This window comes from Scyliorhinus canicula, chromosome 9 (genome assembly GCF_902713615.1).
Source record: "Scyliorhinus canicula chromosome 9, sScyCan1.1, whole genome shotgun sequence".
NCBI lineage: Eukaryota > Metazoa > Chordata > Chondrichthyes > Carcharhiniformes > Scyliorhinidae > Scyliorhinus > Scyliorhinus canicula.
Genome location: NC_052154.1, coordinates 100773456 through 100797416, shown reverse-complemented (window position 1 = coordinate 100797416; position 23961 = coordinate 100773456). Strand labels below are relative to the sequence as shown.

Below are 23961 nucleotides of genomic sequence, written 5' to 3'. Positions count from 1 at the left end.
GGTGGGACCATGATTTGCGGCGAGAAGTCTGTGAGGCCATTAAGTGGACCAATTAATGTTCATCACGGTGGCGGCCTCGCTGGGCCAAGCATCGGGAAGCTCGTGGCAGTTTGCGCTGGCTGTCACACTATGTTAAATCGCGCCCTTAGATTTTGGAAAATAGATTGTCATTTTTTGGAGAAATATATCATGGATTTTACAAGATTGAAAAAAAAAAATGACAAAATTCAATTGGGGATCCTTGAGCTGTATCGTGCTTTGGAGTCTCATATGGACAGGCTACCTTGTGTTTGGTTCTCAGAGACCCTGTTGGATCAAATGTCTCTGCTTTCAAAATATTGCAGGGCAAACAGTCATTTTCATCAACCTTCGCCAACAAATAGACATTTTGCAGTGAAACAAAAAAATAGAGAACTTAATGACGTCCAAATTTAAGAGGTCAAGATAGTGGATAAGAAGGGTGCAGTCACAATGTTGGGGGTTTACTATCGACCTCCCAACAACCAGCAGGAGATAGAGGAGCAGATAGGTAGACAGATTTTGGAAAAGAGTAAAAGAAACAGGGTTGTTGTGGTGGGAGACTTTAACTTCCCCAATATTGACTGGGATTCACTTAGTGCTCGGGCTTGGACAGGGCAGAGTTTGTAAGGAGCATTCAAGAGGGCTTCTTAAAACAATATGTAGATAGTCCAACTAGGGAAGGGGCTGTACTGGACATGGTTTTGGGGAATGAGTCCGGCCAGGTGGTAGAAGTTTCAGTAGGGGAGCATTTCGGCAACAGTGACCACAATTCAGTAAGTTTTAAAGTGCTGGTGGACAAGGATAAGAGTGGTCCTAGGGTGAATGTGCTAAATTGGGGGAAGGCTAATTATAACAATATTAGGCGGGAACTGAAGAACGTAGATTGGGGCCGGATGTTTGAGGGTAAATCAACATCTGACATGTGGGAGGCTTTCAAATGTCAGTTGAAAGGAATTCAGGACCGGCATGTTCCTGTGGGGAAGAAGGATAAATACGGCAAATTTTGGGAACCTTGGATAACGTGAGATATTGTCGGCCTCGTCAAAAAGAAAAAGGAGGCATTTGTCAGGGATGGAAGGCTGGGAACAGACGAAGCCTGTGCTGAATATAAGGAAAGTAGGAAGGAGCTGAAGCAAAGAGTCAGGAGGGCTAAAAGGGATCACGAAGGTTATTGGCAAATAGGGTTAAGGAAAATCCCAAGGCTTTTTACATGTACATAAAAAGCAAAAGGGTAGCCAGGGAAAGGGTTGGCCTACTGAAGGACAGGGGAGGGAATCTATGTGTGGAGCCAGAGGAAATTGGCGCGGCCAGAGGAAATGGGCGCGGTACTAAATGAATACTTTGCACCAGTATTCACCAAAGAGAAGGAATTGGTGGATGTTGAGTCTGGAGAAGGGTGTGTAGATAGCCTGGGTCACATTGAGATCCAAAAAGGCGAGGTGTTGGGCGTTTTGAAAAATATTAAGGTGGATAAGTCCCCAGGGCCTGATGGGATCTACCCTAGAATATTGAAGGAGGTAAGAGAGGAAATTGCTGAGGCCTTGACAGAAATCTTTGGATCCTCACTGTCTTCAGGTGATTGTCCGGAGGACTGGAGAATAGCCAATGTTGTTCCTTTGTTTCAGAAGGGTAGCAAGGATAATCCAGGGAACTACAGGCCGGTGAGCTTTATGTCAGCGGGAGGGAAATTACTGGAGAGAATTCTTCGAGACAGGACCTACTCCCATTTGGAAGCAAGTGGTCGTATTAGCAAAAGGCAGCATGGTTTTGTGAAGGGGAGGTTGTATCTCACTAACTTGATAGAGTTTTTCAAGGAGATCACAAAGATGATTGATGCAGGTAGGGCAGTGGATCTTGTCGATATGTACTTCAGCGAGGCCTTTGACAAGGTCCCTTACGGCAGACTGGTACAAAAGGTGAAGTCACACGGGATCAGAGGTGAGCTGGCAAGATGGATACCGAACTGGCTAGGTCATAGAAGGCAGAGAGTAGCAATGGAAAGGTGTTTTTCTGATTGGCGGGCACTAATAATGTTCCGCAGGGATCAGTGTTGGGACCTTTGCTGTTTGTAGTATATATAAATGATTTGGAGGAAAAGGTAACTGGTCTGATTAGTAAGTTTGCGGACGACACAAAGGTTGTTGGAATTGTGGATAGCGATGAGGACTGTTAGAGGATACAGCAGGATTTAGATCGTTTGGAGATTTGGGTGGCGAGATGGCAGATGGAGTTTCATCCGGACAAATGTGAGGTAATGCATTTTGGAAGGTTTAATACAGGTAGGGAATATACAGCGAATGGTAGAACCCTCAAGAGTATTGACAGTCACAGAGATCTTGGTGTACAGGTCCACAGGTCACTGAAAGGGGCAACACAAATGGCGAAGGTAGTCAAAAAGGCATACGGCATGCTTGCCTTCATTGGCCAGGGCATTGAGTATAAAAATTGGCAAGTCATGTTGCAGCTGTATAGAACCTTAGTTAGGCCACACTTGGAGTACAGTGTTCAATTCTGGTCGCCACACTACCAGAAGGATGTTGAGGCTTTAGCGAGGGTGCAGAAGAGATTTACCAGGATGTTGCCAGGTATGGAGGGCATTAGCTATGAGGAGAGGTTAATTAAACTTGGTTTGTTCGCACTGGAACGAAAGAGGTTGAGCGGCGAACTTATAGAGGTCTACAAAATTATGAGGGGCATATACAGAGTGGATAGTCAGAGACTTTTTCCCAGGGTAGAGGGGTCAATTACTGGGGGGCATAGGTTTAAGGTGCGAGGGGCAAGGTTTAGAGGAGATGTACGATGTAAGTTCTTTACACAGAGGGTAGTGTGTGCCTGGAACTCACTGCCGGAGGAGGTGGTGGAAGCAGGGACGATAGTGACATTTAAAGGGCATCTTGACAAATACATGAATAGGATGGGAATAGAGGGATACGGACATCGGAAGTGTAAAAGATTTTAGTTTAGACGGGCAGCATGGTCGGCACAGGCTTGGAGCGCTGAAGGGCCTGTTCCTGTGCTGTACTTTTCTTTGTTCTTTGTTTGGATTTAGACGTCAAGAGATTGGGAGGATTAAAGGTAGACAGAATGAGGATGAAGACACCTTTAACAGATCTTGCTATGAATTAGGATCACATTCTGGGCAGTGGGAAATATGTTTATTTCTATGCATTGGGTCTATTTCTGCTTTTGACAATCACTGGGACTGAAAATGCTGAGGCAGTTTATAACAATTTATAACAATAAAACTATTGTTTTGCTTTTAACAGAAATGTTTGCTGAGGCCCATTGTGCTGTATTGTTGAAAGAGAGTTCCATATTTGGACAATGTCATGAGGTTTTGGATCCAATAGAATTTTATGAGGTAATGAATTGTTTTCATGTTCTTTGCATTCTATTTAAATATTTTTAGATCCTACATTCCTTTGTATGTTAGAGAGGTCACCAGAATGCCTTGAAGAACACTGCATTTTAATTATCACTTTATTCTGAAAATATTTTATTTTTCTTAAGCAAACTTAAAGACATGAGACTGTTTTTAAAATTGTCTGCACCTGAATGTCTCTAAATCCTTCCAATATGACTGGTCACAAGCAGTAAGAATGGAAATTTCCTGGTCAGCCATACTGCAGGAGACAAAGGCAAACCACTGCAATTTTCTAAGCATATCCAGTGGAGTTTCAAGATCGTCAATGCCCTCTTGGGGCACGGCAGCTAAAGGAAGAGGAGGAGATACCTAAATGTAAAGTATATTACTGCAGCGCTAGGTCAATTACAACTGTCATTCATAGCCAAAGAAATTTGAGTTAAAATAAAATGTGGTATGGTAAATGTAATAAGTTGAAATGGTAGGGTAACTTACACATTTATTATTTAGTTGTCTACACCCTTGAAGTAGCAGGCATATTCCACAGATTATATAGATGTCCCCTTCATTGACAATATTAAACGAATCAGAGAAACATAAGGGGCTGGTTTCTCCGTTTCTGACACTAAGGGCTGGACTCTCCATCGTGAAAACTGTGGTCTTTTATGCCAGAAAAACTGATGTCAAAAGGCCACTTTTGTCGGGGCTAGGGCACAAATTTGTAAATATTTGTTCACAAGAAACACCTTGCACCACCGTTACAACCTGTCTTGGTGCTCTGTCTGATGGGTGTGAGGGGTGGGCTGGTTTGGGCAGGGGGGAATGGTGCAGGCCCTCTGGGTGGCTCGTGCTCAACACCCTCCCTCCTCTCCCTATCCCCCCACCCCTCCGACTGTCCCTCCCTCCACCACCCCAGGGATTCGGTGAGACCATAAGATGGACTGGCCAACTCGCATGCAGGGGTTACCCAGATGGATGGTGCAACCGTGGGCATGAGTCAGACATTGACATACGATGCGCCGCACCAAGGCTCATCGCCGAGTGGGTTATCATCACCCTCCATGCCATGGCCCAGACCCGCGATTACTGCCATCCCAGGACCCCCATGCCGTAGTGCTGTGGGTACATAGAACATAGAACATTACAGCGCAATACAGGCCCTTCAGCCCTCGATGTTGCGCCGACCTGTGAAACCACTCTAAAGCCCATCTACACTATTCCTTTATCATCCATATGTTTATCCAATGACCATTTAAATGTCCTTAATGTTGGCGAGTCCACTACTGTTGCAGGCAGGTTATTCCATGCCCTTACTACTCTCTGAGTAAAGAACATACCTCTGACATCTGTCCTATATCTATCTCCCCTCAATTTAAAGCTATGCCCCCTCGTGCTTGCCATCACCATCCGAGGAAAAAGGCTCTCACTGTCCACCCTATCTAATCCTCTGATCATCTTGTGTGCCTCAATTAAGTCACCTCTTAACCTTCTTCTCTCTAATGAAAACAGCCTTAAGTCCCTCAGCCTTTCATCATACAATCTTCCCTCCATACCAGGCAACATTCTGGTAAATCTCCTCTACACTGTTTCCAATGCTTCCACATCCTTCCTATAATGCGGCGACCAGAATTGCACGCAATACTCCAAATGCGGCCGCACCAGAGTTTTGTACAGCTGCAACATGACCTCATGGCTCCGAAACTCAATCCCTCTGCCAATAAAAGCTAACACACCGTACACAAAGAACAAAGAACAAATAAAATTACAGCACAGGAACAGGCCCTTCGGCCCTCCCAGCCTGCGCCGATCCAGATCCTTTATCTAAACCTGTCTCCTATTTTCCAAGGTCTACTTCCCTCTGTTCCCGCCCGTTCATATACCCGTCTAGATGCCTCTTAAATGATGCTATCGTGCCAGCCTCTACCACATTCGCTGGTAAAGCACCCACCACCCTCTGCGGAAAAACCTTTCCACGCACATCTCCCTTAAACTTTCCCCCTCTCACCTTGAAATCGTGACCCCTTGTAACTGACACCCCCACTCTTGGAAAAAGTTTGTTGCTATCCACCCTGTCCATACCTCTCATAATTTTATAGACCTCAATCAGATCCCCCCTCAACCTCTGTCTTTCCAATGAAAACAATCCTAATCTACTCAACCTTTCTTCATAGCTAGCCCCCTCCATACCAGGCAACATCCTGGTGAACCTCTTCTACACCCTCTTCAAAGCATCCACATCCTTCTGGTGATATGCCAACCAGAACTGCACGCAGTATTCCAAATGTGGCCTAACCAAAGTCCTATACAACTGTAACCTGACCTGCCGACTCTTGTACTCAATACCCCGTCCGATGAAGGCAAGCATGCTGTATGCCTTCTTGACCACTCTATCAACCTGCGTTGCCACCTTCAGGGTACAATGGACCTGAACTCCCAGATCTCTCTGTACATCAATTTTTCCCAGGACCCTTCCATTGACCATATAGTCCGCTCTTGAATTTGATCTTCCAAACTGCATCACCTCGCATTTGCCTGGATTGAACTCCATCTGCCATTTCTCTGCCCAACTCTCCAATCTATCTATATTTTGTTGTATTCTCTGACAGTCCTCCTCTATATCTGCAACTCCACCAATCTTTGTATCATCTGCAAACTTGCTAATCAGACCACCTATACCTTCCTCCAGGTCATTTATGTAGATCACAAACAACAGTGGTCCGAGCACGGATCCCTGTGGAACACCACTAGTCACCCTTCTCCATTTTGAGACACTCCCTTCCACCACTACTCTCTGTCTCCTGTTACCCAGCCAGTTCTTTATCCATCTAGCTAGTCCACCCTGAACCCCATACAACTTCACTTTTTCCATCAACCTGCCATGGTTTTGAAACCTTATCAAAGCCTTACTAAAGTCCATGTGTATGACATCTACAGCCCTTCCCTCATCAATTAACTTTGTCACTTCCTCAAAGAATTCTATTAGGTTTGTAAGGCATGACCTTCTCTGCACAAAACCATGCTGCCTATCACTGATAAGTCTATTTTCCTACATATGTGAATAGATCCTATTCCTCAGTATCTTCTTCAACAGTTTGCCTACCACTGACGTCAAGCTCACAGGTCTATAATTCCCTGGATTTTCCCTGCTACCCATCTTAAACAAAAGGACAACATTAGCAACTCTCCAGTCCTCCGGGACCTCACCCATGCTCAAGGATGCTTTAAGATATCTGTTAAGACCCCAGCTATTTCGACCCTCGCTTCCCTCAGTAACCTGGGATAGATCCCTTCCGGTCCTGTGGACTTGTCTACCTTAATGTCTTTTAGAATATCCAAAATTTCCCCCTTCCGTATGACAACTTGACCTAGAGTATTTAAACATCCATCCCTAGCCTCAACATCCGTCTTGTCCCTCTCCTTTATGAATACCTGGGGCAGCAGGGTAGCATGGTGGTTAGCATAAATGCTTCACAGCTCCAGGGTCCCAGGTTCGATTCCCGGCTGGTTCACTGTCTGTGTGGAGTCTGCACGTCCTCCCCCTGTGTGCGTGGGTTTCCTCCGGGTGCTCCGGTTTCCTCCCACAGTCCAAAGATGTGCGGGTTGGGTGGATTGGCCATGCTAAATTGCCCGTAGTGTCCTAACAAAAGTAAGGTTAAGAGGGGGGTTGTTGGGTTACTCTTCCCACTAGTCACATTGAGTTTATTATCTCGTACCTTACTGCCGTTAGTTGCTGCTTCTTTACTGACCTTTAACTTCCTAATCTGGTTCCCATCCCCCTGCCACATTAGTTTAAAACCTCCCCAACAGTGTTAGCAAAAGCAGCCCCTAGGACATTGGTTCCAGTCCTGCCCAGGTGTAGACCATCCGGTTTGTAATGGTCCCACCGCTCCCAGAACTGGTTCCAATGTTCCAAAAATCTGAACCCCTCCCTCCTGCACCATCTCTCAAGCCACATATTTATTCTGACTATTCTTGAGTTTCTACTCTGACTGTCCCGTGGCACTGGTAGAAATCCTGAGATTACTACCTTTGAGGTCCTACTTTTTAACTTATCTCCTATCTCCCTAAATTCTGATTGTAGGACCTCATCCCTTTTTTTACCTATATCGTTGGTGCCTATATGCACCACGACAACTGGCTGTTCACCCTCCCTCTTCAGTATGTCCTGCAGCCGATCGGAGACATCCCTGACCCGAGCACCCGGGAGGCAACATACCAATCGGGAGTCTCATTTTCGACCACAGAAACGCCTGTCTACTCCCCTTACAATTGAATCCCCTATGACTATAGCCCTGCCAGTCTTTTTCCCGCCCTTCTGTGCAGCAGAGCCAGCCACGGTGCCATGAGCCTGGCTACTACTGCCTTCCCCTGATGAGTCATCTCCCCCAACAGTATCCAAAATAGTATACCTGTTTTGGAGGGAGATGACCGCAGGGGACACCTGCACTGCCTTCCTGCTCTTTCTCTGCCTTTTGGTCACCCATTCCCTATCTCCCTCAGAAATCCTAACCTGCGGTGTGACCAACTCACTGAACATGCTATCCACGACCTCCTCAGCATCGCGGATGCTCCGAAGTGAGTCTACCCGCAGCTCCAGAGCCGTCATGCGGTCGAACAGGCGCTGCAGCTGGACACACTTTGCACACATGAAGAAGTCAGGGGCACCGTCCGCGTCCCTGAACTCCCACATTGAGCACGAGGAGCTTAACACGGGTCTGGGATCTCCTGTCATTTTGAGCCTTTACACCTTCTTAACAACCCTATCAACCTGGGTGGCAACTTTCAGGGATCTATGTACATGGACACCGAGATCTCTCTGCTCATCCACACCACCAAGAATCTTACCATTTGCCCAGTGCTCTTCCTGTTACTCCTTCCAAAATGAATCACCTCACACTTTTCTGCATTAAAAAACTCCATTTGCCACCTCTCAGCCCAGCTCTGCAGCTTAGCTATGACCCTCTGTAACTTGCAACATCTTTCCGCACTGTCCACAACTCCACCGACTTTAGTGTCATCTGCAAATTTACTCACCCATCCTTCTACGCCCCCCTCCAGGTCATTTACAAAAATGACAAACAACAGCGGCCCCAAAACACCACTAGTAACTGAACTCCAGGCTGTACATTTCCCATTAACCACCACCCTCTGTCTTCTTACAGCGAGCCAATTTCTGATCCAAACTGCTAAATCACCCTGAATTCCATGCCTCCTATTTTCTGAAATAGCCTACCGTGGGGAACCTTGTCAAACACTTTACTGAAATCCATATACACCACATCAACTGCTTTACCCTCGTCCACCTGTTTGGTCACCTTCTCAAAGAACTCAATAAGGTTTGTGAGGCACGACCTATCCTCCACAAAACCGTGTTGCCTATCCCTAATCAAATTATTCCTTTCTAGATGATTATAAATCCTATCTCTTGTAAACCTTTCCAAGACTTTGCCCACAACAGAAGTAAGGCTCACTGGTCTATAGTTACCGGGGTTGTCTCTACTCCCCTTCTTGAACAAGGGGACAACATTTGCTATCCTCCAGTCTTCTGGCACTATTCCTGTAGACAAAGATGACTTAAAGGTCAAAGCCAAAGGCTCAGCAATCTCCTCCCATCTGGCCCTAGGGATTTATCTATATTCACACTTTCCAGAATTGCTTACACCTCCTCCTTATGAACCTCAAGCACTTCTAATCTAGTAGCCTGTATCTCAGTATTCTCCTCGACAACATTGTCTTTTTCCTGTGTGAATACTGACGAAAAATATTCATTTAGCACCTCTCCTATCTCCTCGGACTCCACGCACAACTTCCCACTACTGTCCTTGACTGGCCCTACTCTTACCCTAGTCATTCTTTTATTCCTGACATATCTATAGAAAGCTTTAGGGTTATCCTTGATCCTACCTGCCAAAGACTTCTCATGTCCCTTCCTGGCTCTTCTTAGCTCTCTCTTTAGGTCCTTCCTAGCTAACTTGTAACTCTCGAGCGCCCTAACTGAACCTTCATATATCATCTTTACATAAGCCTCCTTCTTCCTTTTGACAAGTGTTTCAACTACTTTAGTAAACCACAGTTCCCTCGCTCGACCACTTCTTCCCTGCCTGACAGGTACATACTTATCAAGGACATGCAGTAGCTGTTCCTTGAACAAGCTCCACATTTCCATTGTGCCCATCCCCTGCAGTTTCCCTCCCCATCCGATGCATCCTAAGTCTTGCCTCATCACATTGTAATTGCCTTTCCCCCAGATATAACTCTTGCCCTGCGGTATATACCTATCCCTTTCCATCACAAAAGTAAACGTAATCGAATTGTGGCCACTATCACCAAAGTGCTCACCTACCTCCAAATCTAACACCTGTCGTGGTTCATTACCCAGTACCAAATCCAATATGGCCTCACCTCTCGTTGGCCTATCTACATACTGTGTGAGGAAACCCTCCTGCACACATTAGACAAAAACTGACCCATCTAAAGTACTCCAACTAAAGCGTTTCCAGTCAATATTTGGAAAGTTAAAGTCCCACATAACAACTACCCTAATACTTTCACTCCTATCCAGAATCATCTTTGCAATCCTTTCCTCTACATCCCTGGAACTTTTCGGAAGCCTAAAGAAAATCCTTAACAAGGTGGCCTCTCTTTTCCTGTTTCTAACCACAGCCCACGCTACTTCAGTGGACGAGTCCTCATCAAATGTCCTTTCTGCCACCGTAATACTGTCCTTGACTAACAATAAGAAGTCTTACAACACCAGGTGAAAGTGCAACAGGTTTGTTTCAAACACGAGCTTTCGAAGCATTGCTCCTTCCTCAGGTGAATGCGCTCACCCCAGTCCAACGCCGGCATCTTGACTAACAATGCCATCCCTCCGCCTCTTTTACCACCTTCCCTGAGCTTACTGAAATATCTAAACCCCGGCACCTGCAACAACCATTCCTGTCCCTGCTCTATCCATGTCTCCGAAATGGCCACAACATCGAAGTCCCAGGTACCAATCCATGCAGCAAGTTCACCCACCTTGTTCCGGATGCTCCTGGCATTAAAGTAGACACACTTCAAACCACCTTCCTGCCTGCTGGTAGACTCCTGCAACATTGAAACCTTACTCATGACCTCACTACTCTCAACCTATATACTGGAGCTATAATTCAGGATCCCAATCCCTTGCTGAACTAGTTTAAACCCTCCCGAAGAGCATCAGCAAATTTCCCCCCCAGGATATTGGTACCCCTCTGGTCCAGGTGTAGACCACCCCGTTTGTAGAGGTCCCACCTACCCCAGAATGAGCCCCAATTATCCAGGAATCTGAAACCCTCCCCCCTGCACCATCCCTGTAGCCATGTGCTCTCTCTCCCTATTCCTCGTCTCGCTAGCACGTGGCACGGGTAACAACCCAGAGATAATAACTCTCCTAGATCTAAGTTTCCACCCTCGCTCCCTGAATTCCTGCCTTACATCCCTATCCCTTTTGCTACCTATGTCGTTGATACCTATGTGGACCACGATTTGGGGCTGCTCCCCCTCCCCCTTAAGGATCCTGAAAACACGATCCGAGACATCGCGGACCCTGGCACCTGAGAGGCAACAGACCAACCGTGAGTCTCTCGTTCCCACAGAATCTCCTATCTATCCCCCTAACTATGGAGTCTTCAATGACTAATGCTCTACTCCTCTCACCCCTTCCCTTCTGAGCAACAGGGACAGACTCTGTGCCAGAGACCTGTACCCCATGGCTTACCCCTGGTAAGTCTTCCCCCCCAAACAGTATCCAAAGCGGTATACTTGTTACTAAGGGAACGACCACAGGGGATCCCTGTACTGACTGCTTCCTCCCAACCCCTCTCATCATCACCCATTTATCTTTATTCTTTGGCGTAACTACATCCCTAAAGCTTCTATCTATGACCCCCTCTGCCTCCCGATTGATCCGAAGTTCCTCCAGCTCCAGTTCCCTAACACGGTTTCTGAGGAGCTGGAGATGGGTGCACCTCCCACAGGTGAAATCAGCAGCGTCACTGACGGCATCCCTCACCTCGAACATTCTGCAGGAGGAACATTGCACTGCCTTCCCTGACATCCCTGATATTCACTCAACCCCTTAGGTTAGAGGAGGTGGAAGGGTGGGGGAAACTACAAGTGCAGTGTTTCGGGTTTAGCAACCGCCCAACTGATATACAGATACTACACACCTTCCCAGAAATCCCCACCGCCGACTTCAGAAAAAAAAAGTTAGTTAAAAAACAAAGGCCGCTTATCCTGAAAGGTAAGTTTTTAAAGCGGGAAACTTACCATCCCGACCGACCCCTGGTTAATGCTCTTGCTGCTACCGCTGAACAACTGTATCACGGGGGTGTGACTGGGATGGGAAGTGAGGGTGTGAGGGGTTGGGGTGTGGTGTCTGTTCCCCAGGCCAGTGACAGTGCCCTCCTCCACCCCCCACCCCCTCTTCCCCCACCCCCCCCAACCACCTTCGTCCCTCGGTTAGTAAACGTGGAGCCGATCGGAGTGTCCTGTGTGCGTTTCCCTGGCCAGCGGCCTCCCATGCCTTCCGGGGTCCATGTCCTGCCCATCTTCTCCCTCCCCTATCTCCTCCTCATCAGACAAGGCCTGCCTTTCCTCCTCATCCTCTTCCTCCAACACATTGCCCTTCTGCTGAGTGATGTTGTGAAGGATGCAGCAGACCGCCACAATGCGGTCGTCTCTCTCAGCTCCATACTGGAGGGCCGCTCCAGAATGGTCCAGGCACCTGAACCGCACCTTCAGGAGGCTGAAGCCCTGCTCGATCACACTCCTAATCACTGTATGGGTGTCTTTGTAGCAGGTCTCCGTGTCGGTCTGTGGCTTCCAGATAAATGTCACCAGCCACTGCCGCAGCGGGTAATCCCTGTCACACAGGAGCCAGCCCCATAGCCAGCGAGGGGCCACTCAAACATGTAAGGAATCGCCGAGTGTACCAGGCTGAAGGCATCGTGCACACTGCCTGGATATCGGACGCAGGTGTGTACGATGAGCAGCTGATGGTCACAGACCAGCTGAAGGTCACTGAGTAGTACCACTTTCGGTTTGTGCAGAGCGGCCTGTTATCCGTAGGTGCCAGTAGGGCAACATGCATCCAGTCAATCGACTCCTGGACCTGTGGCATCCCAGCGATGGTAGTGAACCCCGCTGCCTGGGCATCCTGGTGGGCTTGCTCCACATCGAAATGGATGTATTGATCTGCCCAATCTATAATAATCTTTATAATCTTTATTATTGCCACAAGTGGGCTTACATTAACAATGCAATGAAGTTACTGTGAAAATTCCCTAGTCGCCACACCCTCGGCATCTGCAAGGACCCCGTTGCATAAACGTTCAGGGCGACTGTTACTTGACGGACACCAAGTGCGGGTGTCCTCCCGCATACCCCTGTGGTGGCAGGTATGCCATCATCTGGCAGCTATGGCGTACTGTCTCTCTGCTCAGCTGGAGTCTTTGACACCATGCCCGGTCTGGCAGGTCCCCGAATGTCAGGCAGTGCCAGTACACTTGAGGCCTCATGTGGTGCCTCCTTGGCATCTCCTTCACCTCAGCCTGTTGGGTGGCGGGCTCTCCAGCCTGGGTGGTTGCCACCTTTCCCTCTGCGCACGCTCTTCCACCTGTTCTCCGTACGGCTCCTGCTCATTTGGTTGCAGGGCATCCCGCTGCACAGTGACCAGCAGGGCAGCATCACTGCTGGTCCAACTCCAAAATCCGTTGTCTGCAAGGGGTGAAAGGCCAACACGTGAGCATGTTGCATAATGCCATGCCCAACCAGGCTACACGGTGGCCCTGGTTGGCACTGCGGGTTCTGCCCCGCATGTTCCTTCCCTCCCTCCCCCATCCCCACACCCCTGCCACGTTGGTGGCCACCACCATGGTGGCCTCCAGCCCTGGGACCCGTCCTGATGCTAGGAGTACCTTTAGCTGGCATTGCCCTCACTGGGGGCTGCCATGAATGTTGCACTGGGTAGTCTGCCGGTGGGTGGCGGCTGGCTAGGCTGGGAGTTTGGGACTCGATGGGTGGTCAGTAGGTGCGCAGCAAGATGGCCGCTGTAATGGCGGCCGATGCCTGTGCAGCGGCCAGGTCCCGTGGGGGGGCGTCATCTCGGTCGCTCAGCCTGTTGCCCATCCCCCACCCCAGCCAGCACAGCCAATGTCCGGGCCGGCAGCCTAAAGTCGCTTTTCTCTGTGTCCTACCTCTCTCTCTCAGCAGCCTCCACGCCACGTTCACAATTTCTGAGAGCACACGTGGACTGCGCCTTTGGAAACTCGGCCCATCGGAAGTGGAGAATCACAGGTGGCCCACTAATGAGATGCAAACGGTGTTTAAACTCCGCGCGGCACATTTAGGCCATTTTCAATTGCGATTTGGTGTCAAACCGGCACCTGTTTCGATTTTGGCATCAGAAGCTATTCTCCGCCCAATCGCATTTCCCGATTTTGGCACAGCTGATGGAGGATGCAGTCCAGGGGGCCAGATTATCCGTTCCTGTGTCGCAGTGTTGACGCCAACAGAGGTGTTCCATGACGGAAAAATCGTTGCCACACCCATACCGATTCTGCTACCGCTGAGGGGTTAAGGTTGGCGCGTGTGAAACACACGGAAAACGGTGGAAGAATCTGCGGGTCTGTGCTGGATAGGTGCAGGGCTGACCAGCTGCAGCTGCGCGTCTGCCTACACCCGCCACACACACAATGATTGCGTCCAAAACGTTGGTGGCTGGTTGTGCTGGACCGCATGCCTGTCCACCCGGCACCACAGCCCATGTACTGGCCACCCCCCACTACTTGTTCCAGCCCTGGCAGAAGCCCCCCAGACAGTGGTACGGCTGTCGGCAGACTATGATGGTAGTAGTGATCTCTGCATGCACACAAGGGATGAATGGGTAAATGGCAGCACCACACGATCACTAGAGGGCTGGACCAACAGGAGTATAAAAAGCTGCCACACGGGGTCTCTCGCTCTCTCTCATGGGTGTCCTGTAAACAGGGTAACATCAGAATCACAGAGATAGTTAGTGCAGTTACATTTAGTTATTATTGTTAAATCTTGTTAACCAATTCATAGTTCCATGTTAAGGTAAAGAACTCATGCATTTATAGTTATAGTTACTCAATAAATCTTTGTTACTGGACGAGTTTGAGTCTTCCACAAGATTCAGAGGACCTGACCATCAACCAAGGATTGAGTAACACATGTTATCGACCACGCAGGTAACCACATGGTACCAAGGAGTGTTGGCCTTAACAACAAAAACAGAAACGAGCTAGATTAGGTTCGACAGACAAGAAAAAGCAAGAAACTTGGATAAGATATTCGGCCAAGGAAGGCATTGCAACACTCGGATCTCGGGCACAAACTGGTAAGATGGAATCACTTCCAGCTCCAGAACACCTCAAAACCTCTGGTAATCTCCAGTACAATTGGAAGATATTCCTGCAACAATTGAATTTGTTTTTGGAAATTAAGGACATGACCGCTGCACCATATTCCAAAAAAATAGCATATCTCTTAGCTGCGGCAGGGAAATCGGTCATTGAGATATATAACTCATTTACCTCCGCCGAAGAGGAGGACAAGGATAAGTGGGACATAATTATAAAAGAATTTGATACCCACTGCAAATCGGAGGTGAATGAGACATTTGAACACTTCAAGTTCACCAGGCGTATTCGAAGACCAGGAGAATGGTTCAGCAGCTTTCTCACTGACTTAAAGCTGCTGGCCCAATCCTGTAATTATGAGACCCTCCGTGACTTCCTCATCAGAGACCAAATTATCAGTGTCATCTCGGATGAGGGACTCAGAAATTCTCAATCTTGAAATGGCTAGACAACTGTGTTCTGCTCACAAAATCACTGAAGCACAATATCAACAGTTTACTGACCGGGCCCAAGGCCTCCACCACGAGGTTGGATCTGTTCAAATGGCGGCCCAGGCTTCTCGAAGGCACTCCTCCACCGGCAATTCCGTGCGCGCGAATCTGCAAGTGGCCCACACACATGCGCAGTTCGCACGGAAACTGGAACCGCCTGACAACGCTACTGCGCATTCGCGAGCGTGGTGGGATGGCATCATGACGTGTCATAACTATGGACACACCCACTTAAAAGGGCAATGTCCAGCTTTTGGCAAACAGTGCCTGAGGTGTGGAAGATACAACCACTGTGCATTCAAATGTTGAGCTGTGCTACAGCTGACCTCCACGTGACAACAACTAAGACCCTGCGATGTTACGAACGTGGCATCTATGGACCGCCAACCAATATACAGTGATTACCTGTCCGAAAATGATGACCTTGCCTATGATATCTTCTATGGTGTGGACACGGTTACGGTAACTGAGGAACCTTACATCACCACGCCTCATCCAAAATGCCCGAGAGTGAACAACAAGGGGTTTAAAGTTTCAAAACAAAAAATTATTTTCCCCAGCGACAGAATGAAGCCCGAGCCTCCACTCACAGATAAGGATCACTGTCGCAGCACCCTGAAACATACAGTTTGTAACACCCAAAGAGAAGAGCACAATGACAAATCCATAGCAAACGATTTGATCGTTGACGATGATTACTCATGAGATGAGTTCCTCATTGGACAAATAGAGCATCATGACACATCCTTGACAAGAAGCGATGATTTGCTTGCTGACGAATGCCACTCAGCCATGGATCAGTTCTCCGGATCTGATAGTCATTGCAGCAGCAGCAACATAGGTGCCAAGTTCCATATGAGTCTCATGGTGGGAGAATCCAGTACCATGACGACATGGCAGCTCGTCGACAAAATGGATGGCAACCACATGTCACATATCCTAGCAGAAGGCGACGCCACGCAGGGAGCACAGATTGACTCCACTTGATACCGGCCTCCATAGCGAGCCCGTTGACAGGCTCCAGAATGGCCGCAAGCAACGACTCCAGAGGGAGGAAGACTATGACGGTCTATGTGCCTTGTATGAGCAGCCAGCAGAAGACGTTAAATGCCTACCCATAAAAGCAGGATAAAAGCATAGAACTAAACCACAACAACAACAGATCTTGTGATTTTGTGTCTATGCCGCAGCAATAATCCAACCCAGCATGCAAAAAAGATGACATACGAAGTCAACACTACAAGCACAAAAGAAAGTCCGCTATTAACATCAAATTACTTCGACCATTTCGATATTTTGTGATGTGTTCACATACACACGGCGTGCATCTCGATAATGCCAATTCTGCATCAAACCGGCGCCTGCTGCGATTTCGACGTGGGTGCCATTCTCCGCAAAATTGCGTTCCCAATTTCGGCATCAGGTAACGAGGCTCCCGTCCAAGGTCTTTCAAAGTGCCATCCATTCTTATTAGTTCACCTGACTACCTCAGAGAGAAATAACAATCATACATGAAAATTAGATGGGAGTGTTGAAAATAGGGTGCAGTAAACTATATAAATAGATTCTTAATTTGGCTAAAACTAAATTGTGATTATGTTCCTGAATAATAGAAATGTGCAGGGATATGTTTATGTGCTTTCCAAATAGAGAGGTTCAGGTGCAGTCACTTAATAGATTTGGCCTTCAGTCATGAATTTTAGGCAGGTGTAATCTATTTATAATACAAGATTTGATTGTCAGATTGGCCAATTACAAACAAGAACATGATGTACAAACTAAATTATTGATGAGAAAGGATAATGCACATTTTTGCACTAAGATTTAGATAGTTTGCCAATTCCAAGGATCCCCAAGGATGTTGGCAAAGGCACATGAACCTCTGGATTTTGTCTACATGGCGTTCCAATTCCCGCCATGAATATTGTGCATGAGATCCCTTTTTTATGACATTCTTGTATATTTAAATCTTCTGGAATGAAACTACTATCCAAATAAACACTGACCCCATGCTTCCAAGATTCTCAACGTGCTCTAATTTAGAAGTGTTTCTCTTCATTTCTTTCTTTCCAGAATTGTAGATTTGTGACCTGCAACTATGATGAGTCAAATGACTTCATGTGTGCAAGTCTTGCATCATATGTTAGTGCTTGTGCCAAAAGAGGTGTTTTCTTGCTGGAATGGAGAAATACCATAGATACATGCAGTAAGTACACAATAATTATTACATTGTATGTTCATTATTCCTGACAAGTACTGCCTAAAATTCACAACATACTTGAACTTTTTGAGGTAAAGCACAGTGTCAGTCAATGGAGTAGATTTTAACTTTCAGGCAAGTAACTGGTGCTGTGGGCCAGCTCCAGCTTAAAGCAAAGAGGTCGATGCCATATTAACGGCTGAACCCCATTAAATAGACCAGGCCAAATGTCTACCCGAACTGCATCCAGCCGATAACAAACTAAGATTTATGGTGGGAGGGAGGAAGCCTAACTCAGAAGTGGCAGATTATTTTCATGCAGAATTGCTTCTCGCTTTTTTATAATTCCTAATTTCCTCTTTTCGGGCTCCTGCAGCTATCTCAGCAGTAAAACATTGGACCTTGATTTGTGTACTAAGTGGCCAACATCTACAACGTGTGGTCACTTTGGCTGCTCGCCAGTTGCCCCTTCAAAAATGGTGAGCCAGAGCATTGCTGTTAATGAGGCATTAAAACTACCAGTCTGATTTTGAGGTGGCTAGTGTCTCTTTGTGCTGATTTGGAAAAGGTAAAATCAATCCCAAAATGTACAAATAGGTATAAAGATTTTTTAATGATGAACCAGCAAGTTGATAAAATTTCTCTTCAAGGCTGATGAGTTTAAGTAGGTGTTGAGTAAAGGTTGGTGTTGGTCTGTAAGGACTTGATTAACATACATCTGAGAAGTCACAGGACCTAACAGAAGCTTTTGGGGGGGGGGGGGGGGTGGGGGGGGGGGGGGGGGGGTTTGTGCTCCCGCTTTTCCCGAAACACTGTTTATACCTGGGCGATTTCCCATACTGATTGTCCCCACACCCACACCAATGATGCAATGGGAGTCCCGATGTTCAACGTCGGGATTCTCATTTGAATAAATTTAAATGTAACTACCTGTCCTTTATGCCTATAAGCCTTCCCCCTTCCCCCCAACCATTCACATTGGCATGAGGTCATGCTCTTCCTAGCAAGTATTTGGTAAGCAGACCCCAGCAGAGGAGCTCACCTAAGTGCTTGGCTCGGGGGAGGTGGCCATGCCCGGGCACTGGCTCCTTCAGGGGTGGGGACCATAAGATCACAAGAGCAGAATTAGGCCACTCGGCCCATCGAGTCTTCTCCGCACTCTACCGTGGCTGATATTTTTCTCATCCCCATTCTCCTGCCGTCTCCCCATAACCCCTGATCCCCTTATTAATCAAGAACCTATCTATCTCTGTCTTAAAGACACTCAAGTGATTTGGCCTCCACAGCATTCTGCAGCAAAGAGTTCCACAGATTCACCACCCTCTGGCTGAAGAAATTCCTCCTCATTTCTGTTTTTAAGGAACGTCCCTTTAGTCTGAGATTGTGTCCTCTGGTTCTAGTTTTTCCTACAAGTGGAAACATCCTCTCCACATCCACTCTATCCAGGCCTCGCAGTATCATGTAAGTTTCAATAAGATCCCCCCTCATCCTTCAAAACTCCCGAGTACAGACCGAGAGTCCTCAACCATTCCTCATACGCCAACCTCTTCATTCCAGGGATCATTCTTGTGAATCTCCTCTGGGCCCTTTCCAAGGCCAGCATATCCCTTCCTTAGGTACGAGGCCCAAAACTGCTCACAATACTGCAAATGGTGTCTGACCAGAGCCTTATATGGCCTCAGAAGTACATCCCTGGTCTTGTATTCGAATCGTCTTGACATGAATGCTAACATTGCATTTGCCTTGTTAACTGCCGACTGAACCTGCATATTAACCGTAAGAGAATCATGAACAAGGGCTCCCAAGTCCCTTTGTGCTTCTGATTTCCTAAGTATTTCCCCATTGAGAAAATAGTCTGTGCCTAAATTCCTCCTTCAAAAGTGCATAACCTCACACTTTTCCACATTGTATTTCATTCTCCTAGGGGCTGGTTTAGCTCACTCGGCTAAATCGCTGGCTTTTCAAGCAGACCAAGCAGGCCAGCAGCACTGTTCGATTCCCGTACCAGCCTCCCCGGACAGGCGTAGAAATGTGGCGACTAGGGGCTTTTCACAGTAACTTCATTGAAGCCTACTCGTGACAATAAGCGACTTTCATTTCACTTTCATTTGCCACTTCTTTGCCCACTCTCATCGCCTGTCCAAATCCTTCTGTAGCCCCCTTGCTTCCTCAATACTACCTGCCCCTCTACGGATCTTTGTATCATCTGAAAACTAAGCAAAGTGCCTTCAGTTCCTTCTTCCAGATCATTAATGTATATTGTGAAAAGTTGTGGTCCCAGCAAAGACACCTGAGGCACACCACTAGTCACCGGCTGCCATCCTGAAAAAGACCCCTTTTTACACCACTCTCTGCCTTCTACCAGTCAGCCAATCCTCTATCCTTGACAGGATCTTACCCTTAACACCATGGGCTCTTAACTTATTTAACAATCTCCTATGCGGCACCTTGTCAAAGGCCTTCTGGGAATCTAAATAAATCACATCCACTGGTTCTCCTTTGTCCAACTTCCTTGTTACCTCCTCAAAGAACTGTAACAGATTTGTCAGACATGACCTCCATTTGACAAAGTCATGCTGACTCAGTCCTATTTTACCATGCACTTCCAAGAACTCCACGATCTCACCTTTAATAACGGACTCTAAAATCTTACCAATGGCCAAAGTCAGGCTAACCGGCCTATAATTTCCTGCCTTCTGCCTCCCTCCCCTCTTAAACAGTGTTGTTACATGAGCCACTTTCCAGTCCTCTGGGACCCTTTCTGCGTCCAGTGATTCCTGAAAGATCACCACCATTGCCTCTACAATCTCCTCAGCTATCTCTTTTTGGACCCTGGGGTGTAGTCCATTCGGTCCAGGTGACTTATCCACCTTCAGACCTTTCAGTTTCCCCAGAACCTTCTCCTTAGTGATGGCCACTGCACTCACCTCTGCTCCCTGGTTCTCCTGGAGCTCTGGCATCCCATTGGTGTCTTCCACTGTGAAGACTGATGCAAAGTAACTATTCAGTTTGTCTGCCATTTCTTTGTTTCCTATTAATACTTCTCCAGCCACATTTTCCAGTGGTTCAATGCCTATTTTTGCCTCTCCCTTACCTCTTATACATTGAAACTCTTCATATCTTCTTTTATATTACTCGTTAGCTTGCACTCATATTTCATCGTCTCCCCCCTTGTTGCTTTTTTAGTTGTCCTCTGCTCGCTTCTAAAGGCTTCCCAATCCTTTGGCCTACCACTAATCCTTGCCACTTTCCTTTTTCATTTCCTTTTATGCTGTCCTTGACTTCCTTCATCAGCCATGGATGCCTTCTCCTCCCCTTAGCATGTTTCCTCTTCCTTGGGATGAATTTCTGCTGTGCCTCCCGAATAACCATCAAAAAATTCCTGCCATTGCTGTTCCACTGTCTTCTCTGCTAGGCTCCTTTTCCAATCAACTCTGGCCAACTCCTCCCTCATATATTTGTAGTTACCCTTAATTAATTGTAATACCGTTACATCTGACTCCAGCTTCTCAAACTGCAGGGTAAATTCTATCATATTGTGGTCACTGCTCCCTAAGGGTTCCTTCACCTTAAGATCCCTAATCAAGTCTGCCTCATGACACATCACCAAATCCAGAATTGCCTGTTCCCTAGTAGGCTCTGTCACAAGCTGTTTCAAAAAACCATCTCTTAAACATTCCACAGATTCCTTTTCTTGGGATCCACTATCAACCTGATTTTCCCAGTCCACCTGCATATTGAAGCCCCCCATGATTATTGTGATATTGCCTTTTTTATATGCTTTCTCTATATCCTGCTTTATGTCTTGCCCCACATCCTGACTACTGCTAGGGGGCCTGTACATAACTCCCATCAAGGTCTTTTTACCTTTGCGATTCCTCATCTCTACCCATAGAGATTCTATGCCTTCTGATCCTATATCGCTCCTTGCTATCAATTTAACTTTTTTCCTTATTGACAATGCAACCCCGCCCCCTTTGCCCATCTACTGATCCTTTCGATAGGACACATATCCTTGTATATTTAGATCCCAGCCCTGATCCCCTTGCAGCCACGTCTCTGTGATGCCACAACATTGTACCGGCCTTTTTCAATGTGCGCAACAAGCGTCAAGAACTATTTAATTATAGGTTAGAATCTAATTGGAACTATTGAAGATATTATTGAACTGGTGGGTGTATTCCATATGCCTCAAAACTAGTGGGAAAGAAAAGAAGAACTAATTGGCAAGGAAATAACAGGTACAAAAATGATTGTTATAAAAGGGGACTTTAATTATCTTAATGTAAATTGGATTTGCAATAGTGACAAGGGCAGAGTACGTGATGAATTTCTACCTTGTGTTTGAGTGATTTTTCGCATCTGCATGTTTCCAGTTCAACATAGAAGGAGGCATAGTTCAATCTAGTTCGAGGGAATGAGGTAAGATAAGTGGATGAAGTGTCAGTATTGGAACATTTAGGAAATAGTGACCAGAAACGATAAAGTTTAGGTTGGCCGTGAAAAAGGACAAGGAACAAAAAACATTATGGAGGGACAATTTTAGTGGCCGAGAATGATTCTGGCCCAGGTAAATTGAAATGAACGATTGGCAGGTAAAACTAAAACTGAACAATGGGCTACCTTTAAATAAAACATAGTTTGGATACAGTTGATGTACATTTTCTGAATGGAAAAATGTAAGATGATATTAGCCAGAGCTCCCTGGATGATAAAAGAGACAGTAAGGTTGAGCAAAAAAAATGGTACATATGACAGATGTCAGTTTCATAAAACAAGGGAGAACTAAACTAAAACAAAGTTCAGAGGAAAAGTGAAAAAAGAAATGAGAAGAGACTAGGAGACTACACAAATGGGAATCCAAATATCTTATACAGGCACACAAACAGTGAAAGGGTAGTAAAACGAGCAGTAGGGTCAATAAAGGACTAAGGCAGAGGACATGGCAGCAACAGCAGCTCGACATTTGACAATACCAAGGAAAAATATAGTGAATTTTGAATTCAGATACAGGAGTTGGGACACTGAATAAGCTAAGGGGTATCAGAAATGTTGAACTTGGTTAGCCACCAGGACCTGAGAATTGCAACAAAGTATAAAGGGAAATAAGAGTGGAAATTGCAGAGGCACTGGCCATTAACCTAAATCATCCTTATGTGCAGGTGTGGTACCAGAGGACTAGGAAATTACATATTATAAGCTTATTCAAAGAAAAATGCAAAGATAAACCCAACAAATCTAAGCCAGTAAGCTGAACTTCGGAAATGGAAAACCTCTTGAGCATAATTTAATGCTCCCATTGATGATAGTCTAGATGGGGGCCATATAATGAGACTGAAGGGTGAGGACTGGAGAGCCCATTCCCTTCCTGTCTCTCGCATGATCATCTCTGGATGTGGTCAACCAATAGCTTAAGGGTTTGCAGGCAGAGAAGGAATGCTTGACATCCAAGCAGTCAAAAAGGAGGCATTCACCAAATTGAGAGTTCACGGATATGACTCCCACAGCTTAAGGGTGTCCAGGCAGGGAGGGATTACTTAACTTCCAAGCAGCCAAGAAGGATGAGATAGATTGTGCAGCAGACACCAGAGTACATAACCCTCTCCACCCCTTCAGATAGATTTGTGAAGGTGAAGTCAAACAGGATTTTTGTTTTTCTTGTTCCCTCAAATTTTTTAGAAGTCCGCCTGGCAGTTGTATCCTTCAAGTCGAGGGCAGCTCAGTCTGTAGTGATGCTACAAAGCTACTGTTTGTGATGGATATTGAAGTGCTCCACCCAAAGTACATAATGTGCCATTGCTACCCTCAGTGCTTCTTTCAAGTGGTATTCAACATGGCAAAGCACTAATTCATCAGCTGAAGGAAGGCACAATTAGGCTCTTTTGCTCAAAATAGTCTGCCAAAACAGGGAAAAAAAATATCCTCTCATCATATCTAAGAACAACACGAGAGACAATGCCAAGCAACAGTACCTCCAGAAGCTATAAATAAACAATAAGCACCAGGAACCAGGAGAAACAAGCAGCCAAGTTAAAACGGGTTAAAGGGATATGGGGGGCAGGTAGGGAGGTGGATTTGAGACCAGGAGTTGATCAGCCATCATCTGATGGAATGACAGAGCAAGCTCGAAGGGCTGAATTGCCTACTTCCGTTCCTAATTCCTCTGTTCCTATGTTCTTCTTTTATAAGGCAGAGACTACCAAAGAAATTCAGGATTGACTTAACACGGGTTATGGCATTGTGAATTCTCTTAAGAATATGGAATAACATCTTGATGACTGATCTTCTGAAAGCTCTTGTACAGTCGGTGACAATATGTGGCTGTGAAAGTTGAACCATGAAGAAAAGTGATGAGGCTGGAAAAATAGCATTTGAAATGAAAGTACTCAGAAAGATATTAGGTGTGTCATGGGTGACCAAGCAGACAACAAATTGGGACAGGTGGTGATTGTTCATAGTGCAGCCAACCCTCAGTAC

General features: G+C 46.5%; 1 protein-coding gene across 1 annotated transcript in view; it reads left to right on the top strand.

Annotated features, from left to right (window-relative positions):
* Positions 1-23961, top strand: part of LOC119970922 (mucin-6-like) — a 415844-nt gene that overhangs the window by 182343 nt on the left and 209540 nt on the right. Inside the window, exons 14-15 of the mRNA XM_038806032.1 lie at positions 3288-3382; positions 17358-17490. Coding sequence (XP_038661960.1) covers positions 3288-3382; positions 17358-17490 — 228 coding nt within the window. The remainder of the gene's footprint in view (positions 1-3287; positions 3383-17357; positions 17491-23961) is intronic.